The 23,888-nt window shown below is 36.7% G+C and overlaps 1 protein-coding gene across 3 annotated transcripts; it reads right to left on the minus strand.

Moving 5' to 3' along the window:
* Positions 1 to 1,261: 1,261 nt before the first annotated feature.
* On the minus strand, positions 1,262 to 23,034 carry LOC149139208 (putative serine/threonine-protein kinase WNK9). 3 transcript variants are annotated; one of them, XM_089449971.1, is made up of 8 exons: positions 22,142 to 23,034; positions 21,699 to 21,736; positions 20,621 to 20,848; positions 20,244 to 20,467; positions 16,787 to 16,944; positions 3,324 to 3,750; positions 2,984 to 3,226; positions 1,262 to 2,809 (listed from the first exon to the last, which is right to left on the minus strand). In XM_089449971.1, the coding sequence occupies exons 1-8, from the start codon at positions 22,217 to 22,219 to the stop codon at positions 1,734 to 1,736; spliced, it is 2,472 nt and encodes an 823-aa protein (XP_089306097.1). In that variant the 5' UTR covers positions 22,220 to 23,034; the 3' UTR covers positions 1,262 to 1,733. The 3 variants fall into 3 exon arrangements, with proteins under 3 accessions (XP_089306097.1, XP_089306096.1, XP_089306098.1); XM_089449970.1 differs by having other exon boundaries at positions 1,262 to 3,226; positions 22,142 to 23,032; XM_089449972.1 differs by lacking the exons at positions 20,621 to 20,848; positions 21,699 to 21,736; positions 22,142 to 23,034 and having other exon boundaries at positions 1,262 to 3,226; positions 16,787 to 16,973; positions 20,244 to 20,380.
* Between the last annotated feature and the right edge of the window lie 854 nt (positions 23,035 to 23,888).

Here is a 23,888-nt window from a genome sequence, read left to right on the forward strand (position 1 = left end):
CAAAAATCGCAGAGAAAATTAATTATGGAAAATTTATACACATCCCCCGACTTGCATTTTGAAACTATGAACAGAAACCCACTGCATTCTCCATAGGCCAGAACAATCCCAAACTATATTTAATCCCAAGCTATATTTAAAATAAATATAAGTGCTTTATCTATCAGTTAAAAATTTCAGTATCATTAATTTAAACCGGAATGCTGTCTCTTGTGGAGATTCCGACTAAGCTCTTACACACTATATATTGAATGGTAGCTAATCATAAGCTCTTAATGGCCGTTCTGTCTGAAGAACAAAGAATTAAAAGACTTCAACCCAGACATAAAATCTGTCGCTCACATTTCAAAAGCAAAGGGGTGCTAATCACAACTGTGAATTGACCTCTAAACAGTGCAACAGGTGGAGGGTAAATTATGAGAAGGCTTTCATTTAAATATTGAATGGTTTGAATTCTGTAAAATGGAAAGAAAGACAATCTAGCAGTTATTACATACGGTTTTAACATTGAATCATGTGAGGAGTGGCTATCTGACTTTGATAGTCTGAAAAGAAATGAATGTATAGTATAAGATGCATTCACAATAGGGAAACCATGAAAAATCAAATGCAGCACACGCACAAATCGAGAAATGGAGCCACGGTTCTTTGTCCAACCAAATAACGGCTACGTGTGAGGTTAATTCCTACAAGTCTCGCGATCTATGAAAAATGAAAAATCAAATGCAGCACACGCAGAAATCATTTGATCTATGAAAAATGAAAAATCAAATGCAGCACACGCAGAAATCGAGAAATGGAGCCACGGGTGCTTTGTTCAACGACTAACAGCTACGTGCCAGGTTAACTCTCCACAAGTCTCGCGATCCATTCCAGGGGTTCTCTTCTCTAAGTATAATTTCTCCACTGGTGCTTTTGGCTCTGAAAAAAAATAATAACATATCGAGTTGTCTTCGATCCATTCCAGGGGTTCTTTTTTCTAAGTATAATTTTTTCATTGGAAAAAAAATAATAACATATCGAGTTGTCTTCAGGGTTCTTTTTTTAAGTAAATTTTTCATTGGAAAAAAAATAATAACATATCGAGTTGTCTTCAGTGTGATTTTTTGGAAACTTTTCTTGTGGGTTTTTCTGGTCTAATTTTTTTACAATCCAACAGAAATTTATTGACATCACAAGTTTGATAGGTAACCCCAGCACAATCGAAGTGCCCTGAATCGGTTTTTGAGAGTGCTGAATCCATATATACAGTCAAAAAAACTAGTTTAAATAACACAAATCAAGATTTCACCTTAAATTTTTCGCCAGATTCCAACACCAGAAAGTCTAAAAAATCGCATTAAAGACAACTCTGTAACATGTTTCTTATGCTGCGATTTAAAAAACGGTAATCACAATAAATACACCCATATCAGGAAGTCACATGCGTCACCACTAACCAACTCTCTTAATTACATTCAGCATCTCACGATACATAATTCCATGGTCGATTTTCCTCACTTGCATTTTAGCCAGTTGAAGGTGAATGCATCAGTTCCATCTTTTAGATGACTTCGACTCGTTCAAAAACCTTCCACTAAAGAACCATGATGCAACTAATATAACTTACACAAGAGAGAGGAAATATGTACATTAAACAAGTACTATAGAGATCTGATATATTACACCAGGGAAAAGAAGACACTGTTGTGCATTAATACAATAAATCGTGTCATCAAATTCAGGAAGACTGGTCATTTTGCCACTCTGCCCATATGGTCTTTTGCAGAAAGCTTCCTTGGTGCTGAGGGTGCTTGCATCATAGGTCTTGAAAAATTCTGAGAGGAGTTGAGCTTTTCTGTGCTGACAGCCCCAATGGTCTGGTAAAGTCTAAGTCTACTCATTTGTGCAGCCAGTGATCTCAGATAACTCTCACCCCGAATATCGCTGAAGGAACGGATTTTTTTCATGCTCCATTTTTCTGTTGACTTTTTTTTGGCAGGTCCACGAGGAAGAGAAGGTACCATTGCTTGACCGGCTATTGGAAGCTTGTCTAGAGCAATGGCAGTATCCTTGGATGACCTTGAACTATATTTTCCTGAAGTTTTATTTCTAGTGGAAGCTGCTGTGCACTGTTCCATTAACATATCTTCCATGGTAATTTGACATTCAGGTTTCCATCGTCTATAATGTCCGCTGTGGTGATCTCCATTCTTCAATATCTGACTTTGATAGGCACCTTTGGTTATAGGACTGATACTTGGGTTATTGATGGAATCTCTCTGACCTTTATCCTTTCTCAAATGATTCCTTACTTCCAGAATGGAAAGTTCATGCTTTCGCTGAAGCTCTTTTAATTCCCGCTCATGTGTGGCTGCTAATAACCTTAATTCACTAGCCAATGAATTTTCATCATCATCTGATAAAGGATCAGATGGAAAAAATGGAGAACACTGTGATTTATAGGCAGGCCTCAACCAGTCTTGTTCATGATGTGGACTGATAGTGGATCCTTCAGGGTGGCTATTACTCTCGAATCCACAGTATTCTGAGAGTGGGTCTGCCTCTTCCCAAGTTTCCTCTGAGTAACCTGATAATCCTGTCTTTGCTGTGAGTTCAGCACGTTTGTTGAATCGAGAAATGTAATGTCTGTTACCACTACCCAAAAACATGGAACATGATTGAGACTCATCAGACGAGAGAAATTTTCCAGCTCCTGAACTGCTAGAGAATGGGGAGCTAGGTGAAGAGTGTTCCTCCCCAATAAGCCACTCATCTCCATCCTGGTGAATATATGATGATTCGGTCGAAATTGTAGGAGCATCTTCTGCTGTAAAAGACACATCGGACCCATTAACCTGATATATGACTTCTTCAAATCGCCCATGCACAGAATCTACTAGTCTAGTAGGAGGCATGAATCCTGAATCTACTAAATTGTGAGATGTGAGATAATTGCGCAGAGAATTTTCAGAAGAAACAGTGGAAAAATGAAAATGAGAACCATTTTCCATTGATTTGGAGATGAAATAATCAGAAGACGGACCCTCTTCTGCACCTCCACCATCTTCCAGTGCTACGCCTTCTTTCCAATCAGGTACCAAAGCTGAAATCTCTTCATCAATCATTGCACCAATCTCTACATCATCATAATCAGTGATATCGAGCTCTGCAACCATTTCACTGGCAACACTCATGGCCGTATCATTTTCAACATCAAAAGGAAAATGGATGTTGCGAACCAGACCTGTCATGTCAGAATTATGCTTTAAACAAACATGTCAAAAGTCTATCTAGAATAGAACAAAAAATGTGAATCATAAACGGAAGTAGGAAAAAATCACCTTCTTTGTCTATAATCCGCACTCTTAAAAAGATTGTATCATCCTCCGTTCTCTTGCCTTTTATGGTGAAACCTTTGTTCTTTGCATTTTTTTCTTCGAAATTGAGAAAAGGCACAGTTTTGTTCGGTTCCCTAGCTGCATTTTCATTCTCATTTAGAACCGCATCCCCACTCAATGGGTCTACCATCTGCATGTTTTCATGTTTCAGATGATCCACTCCTTCATTTTCAGTATCTTTGGGACGATGTTTATTTAAACTAAGTGACTTCGATAAAACATGTTCTGAATCATAGTGGTTGCACTGTAAGAATGGATCCGTTAAGAGATCTCTTGCTGGCAACCTTTTAGAAGCAGTTGCCAGGCACTTCTCCACAAACTGCCTCACTTCAGGATCCTTAACTTTGTTTAGAGCCTCTGGTTTTATTCCCTGTAAATCACAATATTGCTCATTACCATGTCAGTTTTTATATCAATACAGTTACTATTATTCATCAATAACCAAAATTGTTCCCATCAAATTTAACAAAACCACCCTACAAAATGTAAATAAATAATCTAGAAGGATTACAAGGATACCACCCAAACAAATGAGAAAGAACCTACAAGACAGTTTAAGTTGTGTCGCAGGTAAAGTAGCACAGTATAGTTTCCCAAAAGAACTCTCATCTAGAAGGATTACAAGGATACCACCCAAACAAATGAGAAAGAACCTACAAGACAGTTTAAGTTGTGTCGCAGGTAAAGTAGCACAGTATAATTTCCCAAAAGAACTCTCATCCAAAGATATCTATGAAACCAATGCAGTCCATCCAACTTATCTTAGCCTTCTCTGTCTATAAATATACTACTGATTTATAGAAAGTAATTTGGAGAGATTAGGTAGAAACTCAAAAAAGTGCATAGCTTTGGAAAAAGAAATTATCAAAGAATGACTCTTCACGAGCATCATTTCCCTCATTTGAGGTGTTGTTCAGTTAACATCCATAACCAAACTGGTGCTGAGAGTTATGGAGGAAATCACCTTACAAAAATTAGTAGCAACAATGTGTATACCAATCTTTTATGTTTTATTAAATAAAAGTAATAATTCATAAAATTTCTAAATAATAATAATGTTTTAATCAATCCTTTTGTAAGGAAGAAAAAATAAATTAATTTACCATATTTTCATCAAATTTATATATTCAAGTGTTCGCATAACATCTTTAAGAATTAATATACTAATTTTTACAATTTTATGATAAAAATAATATTAAAATATCTTTAATATATATAAAATTCAGAAGAAAAAAATATTAATTACATTAAATATAGTGATAATTATAAATTTAAAGGAATTAGGCCATAAATTCTCTATACACATTGAAGTAAAGTAAAAAAGTATAATTAAATAAATAATATTGAATTTGAAATATTTTAAAATAAAATGTGAATATTATGGCAAAAGTATATACATGAAATAAATATATACATGATACTTGAATATTACATGTGATGACCACGGAACTAGCACAAAAACCAAATTATATTCATCATTGCAATTTTTTATAATGGAATTTACTAAGCTCTTCATCTTGAAGGAATCTATATGTTGAAAGAACGTCATATTGAGAAAATTTCAACATTTTACTATTTTTGCACTAATATTTATTGCTTGTTCAAAAATGTGCAACAAAAACTTCATTGGATAGGTTTTCTTAACAACTTTACCTTTGGTATGCCTATAGTTTATAGTGAAACTAAGTATAAGAATATATTCAATAAATTATAATTTAGTAAATATTATTTAAAAAATTTAATTTTATTATAATTTTTAATTTATTTTAATAATAAAAATAAATACTATTTCATTTTACTATAAAGAGTCGTTCAAATTAGAATATGAATAGGGTGCTAAAGTTTGAGAAATTGCCATTTTCTAATGTCGTGTTAAGTAATAACCCCATCTAATATTATTGTTCATATATTTCCGAATTTTTATAAAAATGTTTTATTTAAAATAATAAGTTGAAATGAAAAAAAATGATTAGATATTAATTATAATATACTAACGGAGACAATTACATAGAAAAGTTAATAAGATGTATGAGATATTGATAATTTAATATCATATTTCAAAGAATAAAAGTAAAACAATAAGTACGATGTGTAAATATTTATTTAAAATTTCCAATAAAAATACTCATTAAAAAAATATAATTTTTTTAAATTTATGTTATATATATATGATTAATTTCAATTTTTTTAAATTTATGTTATATATATATGATTAATTTCATGCCAATATAGTTAACTAATTTTTTTAATAAAGAATGATTATATATATATATATATATATATATATATCAAAAGAGTGGATAGACATTTGCATTAATATAAAAAGTTGGTTTCTGGGCCAGAACCCTTACATAGTTCTTCCTGTTTAAGATTTTAGCTATTCTAAGCTAGTCTATTATTCATGTTTAAGACTATAGCTATTCTAAGCTAGTCTATTATTATGGCTAGTTTTGCCTACAGTTTCAAAAAGATGCTTGTATAGAGTCTAGACATTACAAAAAAAACCTAACAAAAGTATAAATCTGCATAACATCAGACAGATCAAACTGTGGAAATTTATCTGTCAATAGGAGATCATACTTCAACAGTTGCTCCACGCAGTTGGATGCATCATTCTTGTCCTGTTGTATCTGCCTCATAAAATACTTTGGATTTTTTCTTCATAGGCTCCACTTTGGTCCTAACTTCTTCCTTGTTGAATTGAATACCACTGTTGGAGTTTTCCTTGATTTCAATCACCTTGCTGTCCATAGCCGCAATTCTGAACAAACCTTAGCTTGAAACATCTGCATCTTGCTCTGCAACAACTTGAATTTAGTGTTCATTAACAGCTGGTAAGTCTCCCTTTCCTTTTCTTCCGCAGATCTCCTTTGATTCAATGCTTTCAACAGTCCTTCCAATGACTCCAGGAATTTGGTCAAGAGCCAATTCAATTGTGCCCGATCTTCCTCGCTAAATGATGTCCCAGGGTCCGCCATGGAGAGGCCATGTTGTTCCACTCTTCAAATCCCAGAAGATGGCAGCCACCTCTGCCCACGAATGGAGATACTAATCGATAGCAAAGAGATTGCTCAGAGAAGAACAACTGAGAGCCATATATAGCCTCTATTACACCTATCCCATCATCCTCTAGCATTGAATTGCAATACTTTTGAATGCATTCCTGGGTCCTGACAGATTTCTTGTATTGACATTCAAAAGATACAAAGGGGAAGTAACAATAACTCCAGTCTATGTCGAATTGAATGTTTGAAAAAGGCAGATGCTTTTAGCACTTGTGTAAACTCCTCAGTTTGAAATCTTAAAACTCGAGGCCACCTTTTCCCTCATGCTATTTCCTCCCAACACTAGATGTTGATCTGGATTAGACTGTTGAATTTATTAGCTATGGTTGGTCTTCATAATTATATTTTTGTTCTTGTAATGTTAAATGAATTTGTGATACACGTTCTTCATGTCATTTTGATTATTTAGCCCTTGAGAGAATTTATATAAGACATGTTTTTCATGTCGGAATTAAAAGAGAAATTTTCAAAATTTGAAATTTTTGCTCCAAGATAGTCAAGTCAGCCTAGTGAAGAGACACACCCATTCTGGATAGGGAGACCACTATATAAAGGCATTTGACCTCCTCCACGAAGACACCATTCAACCATCACATAAGAAAGACAATTTCTAGGCATCCTAGCGAAGGACAAGAGGAAGAAGAAGGACAAAGATCTCTCCTCTAGCTCACTTGTCTCTCTCTAAGATTTCTCACGTGTGACTTTTTTGGGCAGCAATTTCTGGATAGGCCAAATTTCCGCGCAGTTTTCCAGGCAAGCTGAAATTCTGGGCAGCGTCTTATGGGCAGGCCGAAATTCTGGACATATTTGAGAAGGTCGAAATCTTGAAGAGCAGAAGTTTGACTTTGTTTGACTTGACTTGAGCGCTGCAGACCAGGTTTGACCATAGCTTGTTAATCTTGTTGATGTCATAATTGACTAGTCGCATAAGATGTATCTCTAAGGAATTTCTCTAAGTTATTGGGTTTTTGGCCTAAGTGGGATTTCCTAGGGTAAATCTTGTGCTCTTCTGTGCATTGTGATCTCTACTGTCTTTATGGTTTATGGTTGAAACTTTGAACTATAATTGCTTATTGATAAACTAGAATTGTTAAAGAAGATCTATATTATTTGAAGTAATTACTAAAACAATGCGAAACACGCATATGGATTTCCAATGAATGAATTGAATTGATGAGCAAAATGAAGCTCAATAATAATACGGAGATATTTACAGTAATAGAAACATCAAGTTTCTACTAGGAAATAGAAACAATCAGTTTCATCTAAGAAACTGCTAAAAAGATAAAAATAGCAACAGCTAATAAGAATGAGCATTAAACACTAAATAGTATTATTCTAATACCCTCCCTTAATGCTCAATCTATTTACAACACCAATAGACCCTCTAAATTTTACAAACTTATCAGGACCAAGAGGCTTGGTGAAGATGTCTGCGCGCTGCTTTGTGGTGGGAACATATCGCAACTGAACGGATCCGTCTTCAACAAGCTGGCGAATGTAGTGGCAATGGGTTTCCACATGCTTTGTTCGTTCATGAAAGACTGGATTCTTGGCAAGTTTGAGCACTCCCTGATTATCACAAAACAAGGGAGTAGGACCTGTCTGGGAAACATGCATATCCGCAAGCATACGTCGAAGCCAAACTGCCTCACAGGATGCCTTAACTGCTCCCCGATACTCTGCTTCTGTTGAGGAGAGAGCCACTGCCTGCTGCTTCTTACTAGTCCAGGTGACAGCACCGGATCCTAGACTAAACACATACCCAGCTGTAGATTTACGGTCATCAACCGAACCGGCCCAGTCAGAATCTGTGTAACCACTGAGTATAGGATCGGAACTTCGAGTGTATAGGAGTCCATAATCAGAAGTGCCACGCACATATCGTAGCACACGCTTTGTTGCTATCCAATGATCAGCCTTAGGAGCTGACATGAAGCGGGAAATGTAGCTCACTGCAAAACTAATGTCAGGTCTAGTGGCAGTAAGGTAGATGAGGCTGCCCACTAATTGCCTGAATAAAGTTTCATCCACAAGGGGGGGAGCATGACTGAGCTGAAAGTTTGAGCCCTGGTTCCATAGGAGTCGTGGCCGGTTTGCAATCTTGCATTCTAAACCTGTCCACAAGAATTTTCGCATACTTGGACAGAGAGAGAAAGATGTTGTTCTCAGTCTGCCAAACTTCAACCCCCAGACAGTAATGAAGAAGTCCCAAGTCTGTCATATCAAAGGTGCTGCATAAGTCTTGTTTGATCCCATGGATCAGATGTGCAAAGCTGCCAATAATGATAAGGTCATCCACATAGACAACCACAAACAAAATATCATCACCAGTATGCTTGATATACAGGTTTGCATCAGATGGGCTCCGCTGAAAGCCATGATCTGTCAGGTACTGATCAATTTTCATGTACCAAGCCCGAGGAGCTTGTTTCAATCCATAGAGTGCATTAGCTAATCTACACACTTTCTGTTCTTGACCGACAATCTTGAATCCTGAAGGTTGCGTCATGTAGACTTCTTCCTGTAAGTCACCATTTAGGAAAGCACTCTTTACATCCATCTGATGAACTTTCCAATTGAACTGAGCTGCTAGAGCAAGGACAAGCCGTATGGTACTCATCTTGGCTGTAGGAGCAAAAGTCTCCTCATAGTCGATGCCTTCCTTCTGTGAGAACCCTCGAGCCACAAGACAAGCTTTATACTTGTCTAAGGTTCCGTCAGCTTTGTATTTCACTTTATACACCCATTTGCAGTTGATGGGATGTTTCCCTGCAGGAAGATCAGAAAGGGTCCACGTGTGATTCTTCTGAAGACTCTGGAATTCAGCTTCCATAGCCTGTTCCCACTCATAGGTACCCTTAGCCTCTGAATAGGTTTGAGGCTCAAAAATACTGTGTAGGTTAGCCATAAGAGCAAAATTTTGTAGACTGTTGTTTTCTCTTATGTCTAGAAGTTCTACCTTCAAGGAGCTCATCATCCCGGAGATCACCAATGGTTTTAGCCCACCATTTAGGCCGAAGAGTAGAGGAACCAATATCAGGAGGAGGTGGAGAAGGCTCAAGAACAATAGGGGCAGCAAGAGGAGGGTTATTTTCTGGAGGAAGCTCAGGTAGTGTAAACATTGATGCTGCATCATCCCTCCCATCAGGTGGACCTACCGGAAGAAGAACACTGTGAGGCTGAACCTCAGAACACTGCTCAGAAGGAGAAGACTGAAAGAATCCTCTGTCTTCATCAAATACTACATCCCGACTGAAGCTAAGATGACCAATGGCTATATATATTAGTCTATAAGCCTTGTGATGATCACTGTACCCTGTCATCATGAGTTTCTGGCTTTTGGAATCCAACTTAGAGCGCTTAGCAGCTGGAATCCAAACATATGCAACTGAGCCAAATACTTTGAGGTGACTGATCTTAGGCTTACAGCCAGACCAAACCTCTTCGGGAGTCTTCCCCTTAATAGCCTGAGTGGGTGATCGGTTAAGAAGATAAACATCAGTAAATACTGCTTCAGCCCAGAATTTGTTCGAAACACTCCTGTGTTGTAACATGGAACGAGCCATTTCAACAACCGTGCGGTTGCGGCGTTCGACAAAACTGTTCTGCTGAGTGTAGGGTGTAGTTAATTGGCGTTTGATGCCATGAGTGTCACAAAAGTTGGAAAAAGCAGAAGAACAAAATTCCCCCCCGTTATCTGTCCTAAGAGTCATGATATTACAGCGAGACTCTTTTTCAACTAAGGTTTTAAACTTCTGAAAGGTACTAAATGCATCAGATTTATATTTTAGAAAATACACCCACATCTTTCTACTGAAATCATCTACAATAAGCAAAAAATATTTGCAAGCAGTGAGAGAAGATGTATTCATAGGACCACAAATATCAGCATGAATTAATACTTCATTGGGCTTCTAAAGATACTTCAAACCATTCCAATATCTTCTAACCCATCTATCTCTTAAGATAGACCATCTCATTCCTAGGATTTGATCATCACCATCCAATGTTGCTTTATTCGAAACAAAGAAGGCATCCTTCCTCACTACCCGTCAAATGGAGAAATTCTTACTTATTATATTAACATACCACCCACCTGATATAGAATAGGGCCACCTGGCATCCTACCATCTGACAAATCAATGAAAGAAGGAATAGTTGGAGCGGATTAGCAGACCCCTTCAATGAAGGAATCTAATTAGGTAGATAATTACAGATCGATAAAGGAATCTAATTAGACAAGCAAGTCTTGGTACTCAAGTACTGACAAAATATTTGAAAACAATGAAAGATTCGCAATCCTCAAAGCTCAATAATGTGAAAATTTCAAGCATGTTCACCAAATTTCTAATAAAAGACCCATGAATGTGTCTTTAAGAGCTTTGGCAACTAATGCCACATGTCACCCTGTGTCGGTCAATCATTCATCTCATTAGCGAAGCGTCAACAACCTCAAATCCCCTGTCTCATTTCGGTCATAAGTCAAGCCTCTGGTGGGGCTCACCTTTTGTTTCAGAGTGAAAGAGGAGACATGTGGGGCTTAGGAGAAAAGGCTAGGATGGAGGTATGCTCATCCCCCATGTTTGACATCCCATACCTCGCACATACCAATAGTGAGAAGTGTGGGATGGTAGGGAGAAAATGTGGCCAAATGAAAGGGGCATTAGAGAGGTCTGCCTATGCGGAAATGTGGGGACTCAAGCCTATATGGTGTGCGGGGAGCATACCACTAGCCTAAAATTTTGGAAAGATATAAAAAAAAAAGCTTCTCAATGTTTTTGGTTAGAGCAAATTAGAACAAGATCAGTGAAACCAATCAAATTTTAAGGCACAAACCTCAACCAAACTCAAAGTGATTTAACAAATCAAAAAGATTCCAAAATTTAAAAGCAAGCTCATAACCTGAGCTTCGAGTGTAATGAAAACACAACAATTTGCTAAACATGGGCAACATATTATACTATTATAATTCCTAATGACCATGAGATGAGAACAATGAGAGCAAGGCCTTCATATCTTGGGACTCCATTCTCAGATGTGTGTAACTATGATTCTTCTACTACTACTAATACAAAGCAAATAGATCTTTGCCCCATCTGATTTATCTACTATCAATTCACTGCAACCAGATCTTGCACCATTTGTTTCACCTACAATTGATTTGCAGGAACTAGATCCTACACACTATGGTCAACAAAACTTAGAACTTCCATCATCCGCAGCCTAGCCATAATGGCATCCTTCATCATGATAGGAGTCACTTTTTCACTCCATCAAGGTATCAACATTCTTATTGTCACACTTTTCAATATGATCACATCTCTTCTTACAAATTGATAGTTAAGAAGTGTAAATGGAAAAAATTTGGATCGATGCCCACTATTAAGACTACACAAATGAATTGATGATTGTTCATAGCAACAATTGAGCTATTGTTTGAGGACATCCAGTTATCTAGTTTCCTGAATTGTACAATTGTATAGTCTTTGTCACATATGGTTCTTTCTGATGTTTGATTGATAGTAGTAGCAATCTCTTCTTGAGAGATCTTTTATGGTAATTTTTCTTTGTTGCTTCTTTTTTACACGTGTGGGGTAGAAGATGCCTTGATTATGGGAAGACCATCTTGTCACCTACGATTCATGGAACACTTGTTTACTTGCTTGAAGCATTATTGTTGATATTCAACATTCCTACCCTAATAGCCTCTTTGTAGGATCACTTTCAGCTTCAAATCTCCTAATTTGTGTGTGAGCGCTCTTCATGAGCTTAGTTATTGTTGTCTTAATAGTATCTTATTGGGATCATTCTCAACTCCAGCATCTCTTTCAAGTCATGATTGTGATCTCTTGGAGACTGTTCTCTGACAACATTGACTGCGCATGCATAAGCTCACTTATAAAGACCTTTGTTTCCTTTGCAGGTTCCAAAAAGGTTTTTGTGAATATTTTCTGGGTTTCTAGGAAGTTAAGCTTTGAAGAAGGGCCTTCTATATGGACTTATAGCTATGTCGGAATGCTTTCCCGATAAGTATGAACAATAGGCTGAAATTTAAAGGAAACTCTTTTTCTGTGCCAAATTAACGCATATTCGGGGGAGGCAGGAGCGAGAGGGGCTTTATTTAGTCCCAACGGAAAAATTGTATCACAATATGCATATGGACTTGGCCTAGCGACCAACAATCAAGTTGAGTATCTCGCCTTATGGAAAGGTTTGGAAATAGCTATTACAAAGAAAATTACTAGCCTATTAATTTTTGGAGATTCAATGCTTGTTATCCGACAAATGAACAAGGCCAAGATAGTGATATGCTCAAATTCTTTTCCCTTGCTTCAAAGGATCCTCATCTCCGCCTCTCAGTTTGAGCAACTGGACCTCTTCCACATGTACAGGCATTTGAATTCAGTGGCAAACACTTTGGCTAAGAAAGGTTTCTCTTTGGGTCAAGGCAAATTGAAAATGGATCACAGCCTTAGTAATTTTCCAATTCCTTAACTATGATTATATTACCTATTGAAATATGTAACTAGGTTCGGTCTTCATAATGGCATATGAAATCATGATTTTATGTAATTAATGTAAAGAAGAAAAATTAATTTATTTTGTTAAGTTTGAGGCATGGGTTTCATGCTCAAGGAATTTTATTTTGTAGGTACAACTCCAATTGAGAGCTCCTAGGGCTTGTCATGTGGTCTAGAAGTCAAATAAGTCTTTGTCATGTATAAGAGACCCTTCTTGGGAATGTTACATATTACAAAAGAAACCATATAAGTCTATAGATTGTCCCTAAGTTAAGAGGGAGCTTGGACAAGTCCCTGATTAAGAGGGAGCTTGGGTACATTCCTTTTATAGGAATGGGTACATTCCTTCATTGGAATGGGTATATCCTCCCTAGATGAGAGGGAGAGATAGACACATCATTCTTGTCTTCACTTGGGAAGAAAGAATGGAGAATTGGTTAAGCATTTGGCATTCGATACTCTTTAAGGATGTGGTAGGGCATCCAAGATAAGAGTAGTCGTGGAGGACCAATATTCTTTGAGGACTGGGAATCCAAGATAAGAATAGTCCTGGAAGTACATACCCTGTGAACACTTGGGTGGGGTATGCCTTGAGAGACAATGATGAAGGTGTCTATAAATCATTGGTCTCGCCAGCATTGTGTTCTGATCTTGTGGAGAGATAGATTTGTTAGTCAAGGCCTTGCAATGTGACAATGTTGGATGATATGATGCTATACAGACGAGTTACCAATACAACTCTTCTTATGAGAATTCTTCAGATTGAGAATGTCCGAGTACCTTATGAATACCTCCCTAGTTAAGAGGGTGTTGAAATATACTAGGTTCGGTATTCATAATGACATGAAATCATGATTTTATGTAATTAATATAAAGAAGAAAAATAAAATTATTTTGTTAAGCTTAAGGCATGGGTTTCATGCTCAAGGAATTGTATTTTGTAGGTAAAGCTCCCATTGACAGCTCCTAGGGCTTGTCATGTGGTCTACAAGTCAAATAAGTCTTTGTCATGTATAAGAGACCCTTCCTGGGCATGTAACATATTACAAAAAAAATTATATCTATAGATTGTCAAGGAAACCCCTCCAAGACCGAGTATACAAGCTACAAGTCAAGTCGGCCTATATGCATCATCAAGTTGGCCTGCCAATGAAGTTGACCTATTTTGGAGCCCAGCAACGCCTGTATAAAGGAGGACTCGGCCTCTCCAAAAGTGTCTCACGAAAGTATCACAGAAGTCCGATCTAGAGACAAGGAGCCTCAAATCCAGCAAAAAGGAAAGAAGAAACGAAGGACATGAACCGAGATTATAAGGACTGTCTTTGGGTTATTTATGTCACACATGCAAGTCAGTTAGGACCACTCATTGTGGCTGCGAAGATCGAAGTTACAATCATCTCAGAAAGCCAAGAAATTAAGGTGTCAAGATCTGTTAATAAAGTCGAGTTGTTAAGGAAAGAAGATCATCCACAACGAAGAAGTGAAGCCTAGTAAATATGTCATATTCAGTCCACATGTGAAGAATTTCAGAGATCACAGGTAGACCAAAATTGCAGACCTGTGATAGGTGCCGAAAAAGTGAAGAAGAGCCGAAGTCTGTAGCAGTACACTCAGTTTGACCAGCGTTGAATTTGTGGAAGAAATGCTAATTGAAAGAAGTGTTTTGACTTGGTCTTGGAGGGGTTCATGGTCAAGGGTCTAGGTCTTGGAATTCATCAATTGAAGATTCTATATGAAGAAGAATTCTTGTGGGTTTTCCTCTCATTGGGAGAGGTTTTGGCCCTGGCTGATCGCCTATATCTTGTGTCCTCTTGTCTCATTGTTCTTTATGCTTTTGATAATTGCTTGATGAAAGGAACACAATAATAATCAAGTTGAAGAAAAATTGAACGAAGAAAAGTAAAAAGTCATCACAAACAATGATCATTGAAATAGAAATCTCCCATCTTTTTTCCCCTAGATTTCTCAACATTACCAAAGTGCAGTTAGGATAGATTAGAAGTGGACCTTAGCTTTTTACATTTACCACACTCCTTAACCATGTTTGGAATCCGAAGGAGCGATCATTTCCCAATTAATTCAGTCACCATTGAGAAACTCATCGAATTGGTATGTGGTCATTTTCCTCCAACACATTCCATCCCTGGGTCATCTCTAGAAGTGGAAAGGCCTCGGGATCCAGTGGCCTTTCCTTTTCTGGCCACGGATTCTCAAGGCTTCTTCCCGGTGTCTTAATGTTATTTACAAGTGGCATGTACTATTAACCTTCTCCAGTGATAGGCGTCTTGTCTATTTACTTTGTTCCTGGTGGGATTTGTTGTGGATCTCCTCGGCCGCAGAGTTCAGTGTCTTGTGCAAAGGGATGGAATTAATTCTGTCGTCCAGTCCTGTGGTATCCCTCAGCCATCTATTCTCTGTCTTGTGGAGGTCTTTGCGATGGCTTTGGAAATCTTGGTGCAGTCTGGCTCATGGCAAGGCATCAGTTCAGCCTATTTATTGAATCACTCGTTCTCCTAGTTTGTCCATCCTCCTTTAATTCGTGCCAGTCTAGGAGCGGGGAGAATTCTTACCAGAATATTAATTCATTGGGTGCTGGATTTTTGTTCTGAGATGGCAAATTCTTCAGTTCCTCCAGAGAATGTTAATGCCAGCATGCTGCTTGACAAGCTACTAGATTTAGCTCAAGCGCTCTTGGGCTCTATTCAGCAATTGGAGGATATGGTTGAAAGGGAGAAGCGTTCCTTCCAGCGGTTTCTGGAGGCCAAGTTATTCAGGCACCACAAAGATATGGAGCATTCGCTGGAAGGCCTGCGTGAGGAGGTTCATTCCCTTTGTGATCAGGTTTCTGCGTTGGAGATCTCTAGGGCTGGAAATGCACAGCATGGCTTGGGAGGAGCTGCTTCTAGTGCTGCTTTGGAAAGGAAGAGAACCTGTCGCTCAAGGGGATCTGATGATGTTGGTCATGGTCGTTGCTGAGGTTTGAGTTTCTGGGTGATGTATGTTGTTGTTTCATCTCTCTGTCTTCCTGTGCTGTTATGTAAATTCTAATTTATACTTGGGTCTTTCTGTTAAGTTTACAGAAGTAACGTGTTTAGTATAAGAAGGATTTACAGCCCTAGTGCTGGCAAACATTTTGAATGGTCTGATGATCTCAGAAATTTTGTATCAGAAATCTTGTGCAAGGGTTCTGGCCCATAACCCAGCTTTTATTAATATATAAACCCTTGCCCGTTCCTTTTAAAAAAAATTAATACATATCCATCTTATTCAGTGAACATCATCTGTTTTCTATAATGATGTGTTTTTCTTTTTAAATAAATATATTCTGACATTGCCAAGTCATAAACAGTATGTTGGAAACAACCCTGTAAGTGAGTGGTTGCTGCACATTGTTGTTTATTAGTCATGACATTCTGCACGAAAAATTTAATGGCTTTGGATGCTCTTTAGTCTGGAGACCTTCATAGAATTTCTCTTCTGCAAACTTCCTGTCCCCTTACACCAAGAGGGCCTATCAGACTGAATTACCAGTCTAGTTTGAGCACTGTACTAAGGTCGTAAAATCTAGATCTATGTTATTACTTATTAGGTTCCCTAACTCACTGCGTTTGTAAGCGGTAAGAAATTCCTGAAATGGCCTTTTTTTGGTTATATCATATTTAGAATGGGAAATCCCAACTTAGGTGCAAGATCAATGGTTTAAATTCATTGAAACTCCAACTTATTATTTGGAGAGGAAGCAATAAACCAGCTGAAAATTTGACAACAAAAGAAGAAACAGAGACTCCTTTTTCAAAAGGAAACGTATAGAACTTACTGATGTGACTTTCTTGTAAATTTGAGCTGGGTTGGAACATTCAGTATAAGGATACTCGCAGGTCAGCATTTCCAATAAGCACATCCCAAAAGCATAGATGTCTACTAGTTCATTGTAATTCTCTTCGTAGAGTTCAGGTGCCATGAATTCTGGGGTGCCTGCAAAGACCCCATTTTCAGAGGTAATCCTGCAGCAATTATAATTGTATCCAATAGTTGCCATTTAAGAAACATTTTTCAATCAAACCTCAATTTCTACCAAGTATTTCTGCAGAAAAGCAAGTACACATCTATAGAAATATATCATCGTAGACAAAAAGAGGAAGATATGCAGGGTAGTGTAAGGCAGTTACGAATGATTTCTATCCTATATTTTTCTATTAATGTTTTTCAATATTACTCTTGATATTTTTATTAATATCGTTCAATGATCTGATGGTGTTATTTTCTTTTTAGTCTTACGGTATAAGTGATTTTTTATTTTAATATACTTTTAGCATGGCAGACACTTTGTGGGAAATGGAAGGCAGGTGAAACAACTTCAGATACACGGACATCAATACTTCTCAATAGCAGTTTCAAATAAGGGAAAAAAAAATCTTTCTATCCATTTGGACCAATTATTTCTATTTTTTTTTGGGTAGTTCTACATAAATTCAAATATCACATATTAAAATCTTTTCCCCTTAAAATATATGTGCTCTCGGTGTACTCTTTTTTGGTCTTGTAGATTGATTTTCCACTATGAGATATAGCGCTGCTCGAATTTTGATCATTTTCAAAAATTGGCCTGTATAATTGAACCTTTTTGACTAGAAACTTTTATAGGCATATTATGTCGCAGAATATTATAGGCATGATCACCTGACAACTCTCATATTATGGCTATATTATCTCAGGGGACTTCTAGCCCATTTCTTATATTTCTTATCACAACTATTCATTGGAAATGGAGAGTCTATTCTACAGAGTACAGAATGTATTTTTTATTCTATTATCAATAAAATTATGTTTATGCTTTTTTCTTGGTGAAAAAATATAATATTTGGCATTTACATGGACAAGCTCGAAGGTTATTTAGAGGAAGCAGGATGTGCTGGCACGATCTTAGCTAGGATAGTCGTCATCCTTCTTCTCTACGCTGACGATATTGTTCTCCTCGCAAGGTGTCCATCTGATCTTGATAAGCAACTTAGGCTTCTTAAGGATTTATGCTCTACCATGGGTATGACTGTTAACACTGACAAAACATAAGTTATGATTATCAAATCCAAGAAGGACACATACACTAATTTTATGTATGACAATAATAACTTGGAGAAAGTGTATTCTTACAAGTACCTAGGAATTGATATTCATCACAAGCTCAACTGGAACTATAGCATTGAGAAAAGGATTAATGGGGGGTGCAAAGCTTACTTTGGTCTTGAAAATAATTGTAAAACGGCAAACCTCGTAATGCGGGACAAAAAGAAGTTCCTCTTTGAAACTTTAGTCACTCCTGTTATCTTATATGGATGTGAGGTTTGGGGTTGCAGCATCTCTAGAGAATCCTGGAGAAAGATTGAGCAAATCCAAAAGCGCTTTATAACGTATAACCTGAAAATTAAAAGCAATACACCCTACCCTATTCTCCTTATAGAAGTAGGTCTTTCCCCTATCGAAAGCCTAGCTATGACTAGGCTTCTGTTGTACAAGCACAAGCTCAATAACATAGGATATCATAGACTTCCTAAGATAGCTTTAAATTCCAGCCAAAACCACCTAAGGCTCGAGCAGGGGTGGTATAAAGACACAAGGGCCTGGTTAAACCATTGGGAGATCAACGAGAATGATGCATTGCAAAACATTAATAACATTAAAAATATTGTTACTTCTAAGTTCAAAGAAAAAATGTGGTGTGAGAAAGATTTAGCAGCTAAAAGAAAATTAAGTTATTATAAGAAGGTCATCAACCCCACCCTAGAATATCAAAAGTATCTCTCTATTTCAGCTAGCTCAAAGAAGAAAATTAATATAGTGAAGATTAGAACGAACTCTCATGAGCTCCATAGTGAAACAAGTCGCTGGGAAGTTCCTAAAACACCATGGATGGAAAGGATCTGCCATCTCTGTGAGAATAGGAATATTGAGGATGAAAACCACTTCCTCTTAGAGTGTCCAGCGTACAACCACATTAAATCTCAATTTCATAATCTGTGTTGCAATACTGACCTTCCTAGCCTTTTACGATGTCAAAATTATAGTGAGCTTGGGAGGCTTCTCTCCAAGATTTTTGAGCATAGGAATAAAATCTTAAATCAAACTAAATAATCTGTTTCTTTAGGTCCGATAGACCAAAGTCTGATCTCAGTGGACGTTAACCACCACCATCATTATCATCGTATATATATATAAGTTTAAAACATTATCATTATACACGTATTTTCCACTATATACTAAAAAAATGTGCAAGTGTGTATGCAATATATACACACATACATATCTAATGCAAATATTTATGTTCTCTCTCATGCAGACATGTGTATATATTGATGCACGCACATAGACGTGTATAGCTATAGAAATCTCTATATGATTGTTACCAGGGAGCACATCTATGCATATTGTGTGTACAGTGTACACACATACACATACTTGACTTTATCACATATATACTGATGTATATACATGTAGTATACACAAATGTGTATGCGCATTTCCTTATGTATTTCTGTGTATGAGTACATTTACTCTATATGCACATGTATGTATTGTATCATAAATTAATTCAAATAAAACATTCTGGTCAAAACCAGAGCATAACAAAAATACAACTGTAGAGACGTATGGAAATTCCTGAAAAAAAAATAATAAATGTATTCAATATAAAATCAAATATCCTCTAGCAAAGTAGATCGAGAGATAAAAGGAAAATTTAAAGTTACAATTTACAAGTACAGATTGATTTTAGCCTTGGATCTAGTTATGTTAATTGAGAAAGCTTCATTTAATTCAAGCTAGTCGAGAGGGCTTCAAATCATGGAGTTATTTGGTGACACTGTACTAATATATCTAAGAAATTAGAACATAAAAAAATAATACAAATGTTAAGATGACATAAAAAAAGATATAGCATTAATTGAAAAGTGCAAGACACATTTAAATTAAGGAAAATCATATTAAAATATAGAATAGGTAAAAATATATTACTAACAAGAATTATACTTTTCGAAATTGCAGAAATCTAGAAAATAAAAAAATAATACAAATGTTAAGATGACATAAAAAAAGATATAGCATTAATTGAAAAGTGCAAGACACATTTAAATTAAGGAAAATCATATTAAAATATAGAATAGGTAAAAATATATTACTAACAAGAATTATACTTTTCGAAATTGCAGAAATCTAGAAAGGAAGTCTTGAAATTATTTTGCTGTATAAATTCAGTAGAGTTAGATACAAATATTATTTACCTATAACATTGTGAGCTGCATGACTGTGATGAAGAACTGCAGCCAAACCAAGATCCCCAATCTTCACTTCTCCCAGATTTCCATTGACAAATATGTTATCACATTTGAGGTCTCGGTGAATAATGGGTGGGTCATGGCTGTGCAGATAAAGCAGCCCACGCAAGATTTGACGGGCCCAATTTTTTATAGCTCTGATGTCCACACGCTTGTGTTTCTGCCGATATCTGAATCATACAAAACATAAAAATCCCAGCCTTACAGCCTCGTTTATTTCCTGATCAATTTGCATTAACTGTGAAATATTAAGCCTTTTTCTCAACCATCACAGAAGAAAGTTATAACAACAAATTCTATTATATATTAAAATGTTTACTTACTCTTTAAGCGTTCCAGATGTGAACATCTCTGTGATGAAATTGATGTTTTGCTTTTCCGTATCTACCCATGAGGTGTAGAACTTCATAATGTTTTTGTGCTTTAAAGTCCTAAGCAAATGCACTTCACAGTATAATCTCTCCAAATCATCGGGTGTCCGGAGAACATCAGTAAGCTTGACTTGGTTCCAAGCTACCTCCATTCCATCTATTTCATCAAAAGCCTTGTAGCTACAACCATTCAGATTTAAGGAACACCAATCCGGGGCAATGGATAAACTTTTTAATCATAAAACCATGAAACCGCCTACTTTGACATCAATTATGAACAGTGAAAGGTGTTTCTTTCTTCATCATGATTATAACATGAGGAGACCTATAGTTTAGAACTAATCTTCATCATGACTATAACATGAAGAGACCTATAGTTTAGAACTAACAACTCTAGACGTTATTCACCTTCAACAACAGAATCCAGAAAAATATAAAAGCAACATTTCACCAACTACAGCTGCAATTCACAATTTTCAATCAGAAAATCAGTATGAGTTAGACATAATTTTCAAGTGTTTACGTTCTAAGCTCAAAGAGAGGCATTACAACTGGCACAAAGAGGTCGGGCACCACAAGCAGCACATTTTTACGCGCTGGCCCTCAAAGGTTGAACCACTGAACACAAGCATCTTCTGTGTGGCTTAGTTGCCACAACAGGGGTACTCTTCTGTCAAAATCGTCCAGGGCTTGCAACTGGTTCCAACCAACTTATCTGTACCTTTGGGGTAATTGAACATCAGTAAGTGACCTAGTACGCCACTGTCCACACTACTGAATCATGAAGCCCTTGGCAGGGATAAACAATCTGATTGCTAACATTTTACAACAGAGCAATCAGCTAATAGATGCATAAAAGCTTATATGATTTATGACCCCATAATAGACTAATCTGGTACAAGGGAAAATTAAAACATTATATGATAATATTCATTTATTTATTCAACTGAAAACCCATAAGACATACTTTCAGAATACGGATATTCATCACAATCATGTCAAAAATCATAAACATCAAGTTCAAGGATACACAATCTTGGAAGCTCCCTTTCCAAGAACTTCATTATACTGCAAAACATTTGACAGGTGGAGAAGAATTCAGCCTTATAACAAAATATTCTCAGAAAGTAAAACATATCATCCTTGATGAATTGACTCAAAGTGACTCGGGTTTGACAGGCGATGAAGAATTCAGCCTTTATAACAAAATATTCTCAAACTCAGTAAAACATAAAATCCTTTGGGAAGTGACTCAAAGTGACTCGAACCCACAACTCCACAACACCAACAATCTCAGCATATGCGAATACAACAGAAATTCAAGAACACAATTCAACCATTTCAAAATCGAATTTTAACGAGTAATAATAATAAAAATAATACCAAAAAAATAAACAGAAAGAAAAGGGATATTTGAAAAAAGAGATTTTTTTTATAAAAAGACAGAGAAAGAAAAGGGTTTTGCAGACTAACTCTGCCGTAGCGACCAGTGGGATCCATTTCCACAAACGAACAATCGACATGCCCAACATATTTTCTGTACTCCAGCATGTTTGCGAACCGAACTTTCACCTAAACAAATTCCAAAGCTTGTCCACAAACAGGCCGCGGAGAGCTAGGTTTTAATAATACACAACTGAAAAAACTATATCCGTGGTTTCCCTTCGTGGTTTTCGTAGGAAAACAGTCCAAATAGAACCCAAAAAAGCCTGGAGAAGTCAATCCTGAGCAAAATCCAGTTCATCCTGACGACAATACACACCGAAAATCCCACAAATTTCCTACGGAGAAACCCTAAATCCTTCCCAAAACTACCCCTGCGACTCATCAATAAAATCCCAATACTACTTTGTTCAATAAGAGATAGAAAACTGTGTACTACAAGAACGGCTGTTCAACAGCGATACAAATACTGGAGGAAAAAAAGAGTTTCAATGCCAATGTGTATCCGACGAGCATCGATGCTGGAGAAGTATAATAAGAGGCGATCCATAGATTTAGACGCTCAGTTCGCTATAATTCTCCTGTGGCGCTCAAGTCTTGTTGCAGGGAATCCTATAAATTTGACGGATTCTCTGCTAGAAATTTTTGCAAACGTTTTGGCGGATTTTCGCGAAAAACTCCAAAAAGGGGACCTCTGAATACGCACGCTGAAATTATATTTATCAACAGAGCATGATTAAGGCCAGAGCCTTCGGAAAAGCTTGCGCGACTGCCTGAGAGCTAATTCGATGCAGTGGATTGCTCTATTAATTGCGCTAAATATAGCAGGATTTCACAGAGAAATGAAAATGCACGCCAGAATCTCGACTGCTGGAGTCGTTGAGCCCAAAAAAAATTGTTTTATCTGGTGCACGCGCATTCCCCGAGCCGGTGATGTGTGACGATGCGATTGCCAACCGGTATCTTCGTGACGTCATGGCTTGCGTCAGTTCCCATCTATTAGAAGTGGATCAACCGACGCGTCTCCCATTCGTGGTCTTATCCTCTCGAGTGTCCAAATAGTTTTTCAACTTCATTATGAGCGAAATTAAGAGGAAAATCAGAGTCCTAGATAAAGTCGGGGATAACAGCGGCATGGATGAATCATGTTGTTGTATCAAATGGGAAATAAGAGTCTTCTTCATGGACAATCTTTGGAGGATGGATGAATCATCATCCATGTCATTACATGAATTAATGGGAAATGAGTGTATCAGTGTCCTCATAATGCATAACACAACCAGGACCTTTGAAGAATGGCTGAGTCATCATCCATGTCATTATATGAATTATTTCTAGAATTTTACTATTAAAAGGGGGTGATATAGGTTTTATCATTGTAAACTTTTTGTATGGTATTTAAAAGTGGAAATAGGTTTTATCTGCATAAACTTTGATGTATGGTATTTAAAAATTGTAAGTTTTGTTTGAAGGGTCTGACACCAACCTTTTTTCATTAAAAATAAAATAATTTTTTATTTTGTTTTTAATGAAAATATTAAAAAGGTAATAATAATTATTAATTTAATAAAAATAAGAAATTTTTTAGTGGAATATGGTTTATTACACAATTTATTTATTATAAATAATCTAAGGGATCCTATGTATATTATGAGTTTGCAAATTTTGTAATTTATCATATATTTTTTTCACACATATTTTGAATGGAAACATGCTATTGTGCAAGCATGAGTAGATTAAGTGGATGATGGTTATGAAGCTTTTAATAGATGTTGAT

Source organism: Pinus tabuliformis, chromosome X, assembly GCF_031772625.1.
Source record: "Pinus tabuliformis cultivar Carrire ecotype Pingquan chromosome X, CPIR1, whole genome shotgun sequence".
Taxonomy (NCBI): Eukaryota; Viridiplantae; Streptophyta; class Pinopsida; order Pinales; family Pinaceae; genus Pinus; species Pinus tabuliformis.

What these genes read in the sequence shown, in the direction of transcription:
- LOC149139208 (XM_089449970.1), bottom strand. Translation starts at nt 22,219, where the DNA reads ATGCTGGAGTACAGAAAATATGTTGGGCATGTCGATTGTTCGTTTGTG. An exon ending in TGCAGCTCACAATGTTATAG is followed by an intron (nt 16,945 to 20,243) that starts GTAAATAATATT and finishes GGGTCTTTGCAG; the next exon opens with GCACCCCAGAATTCATGGCA. An exon ending in TTTACAAGAAAGTCACATCA is followed by an intron (nt 3,751 to 16,786) that starts GTAAGTTCTATA and finishes TGTGATTTACAG; the next exon opens with GGAATAAAACCAGAGGCTCT.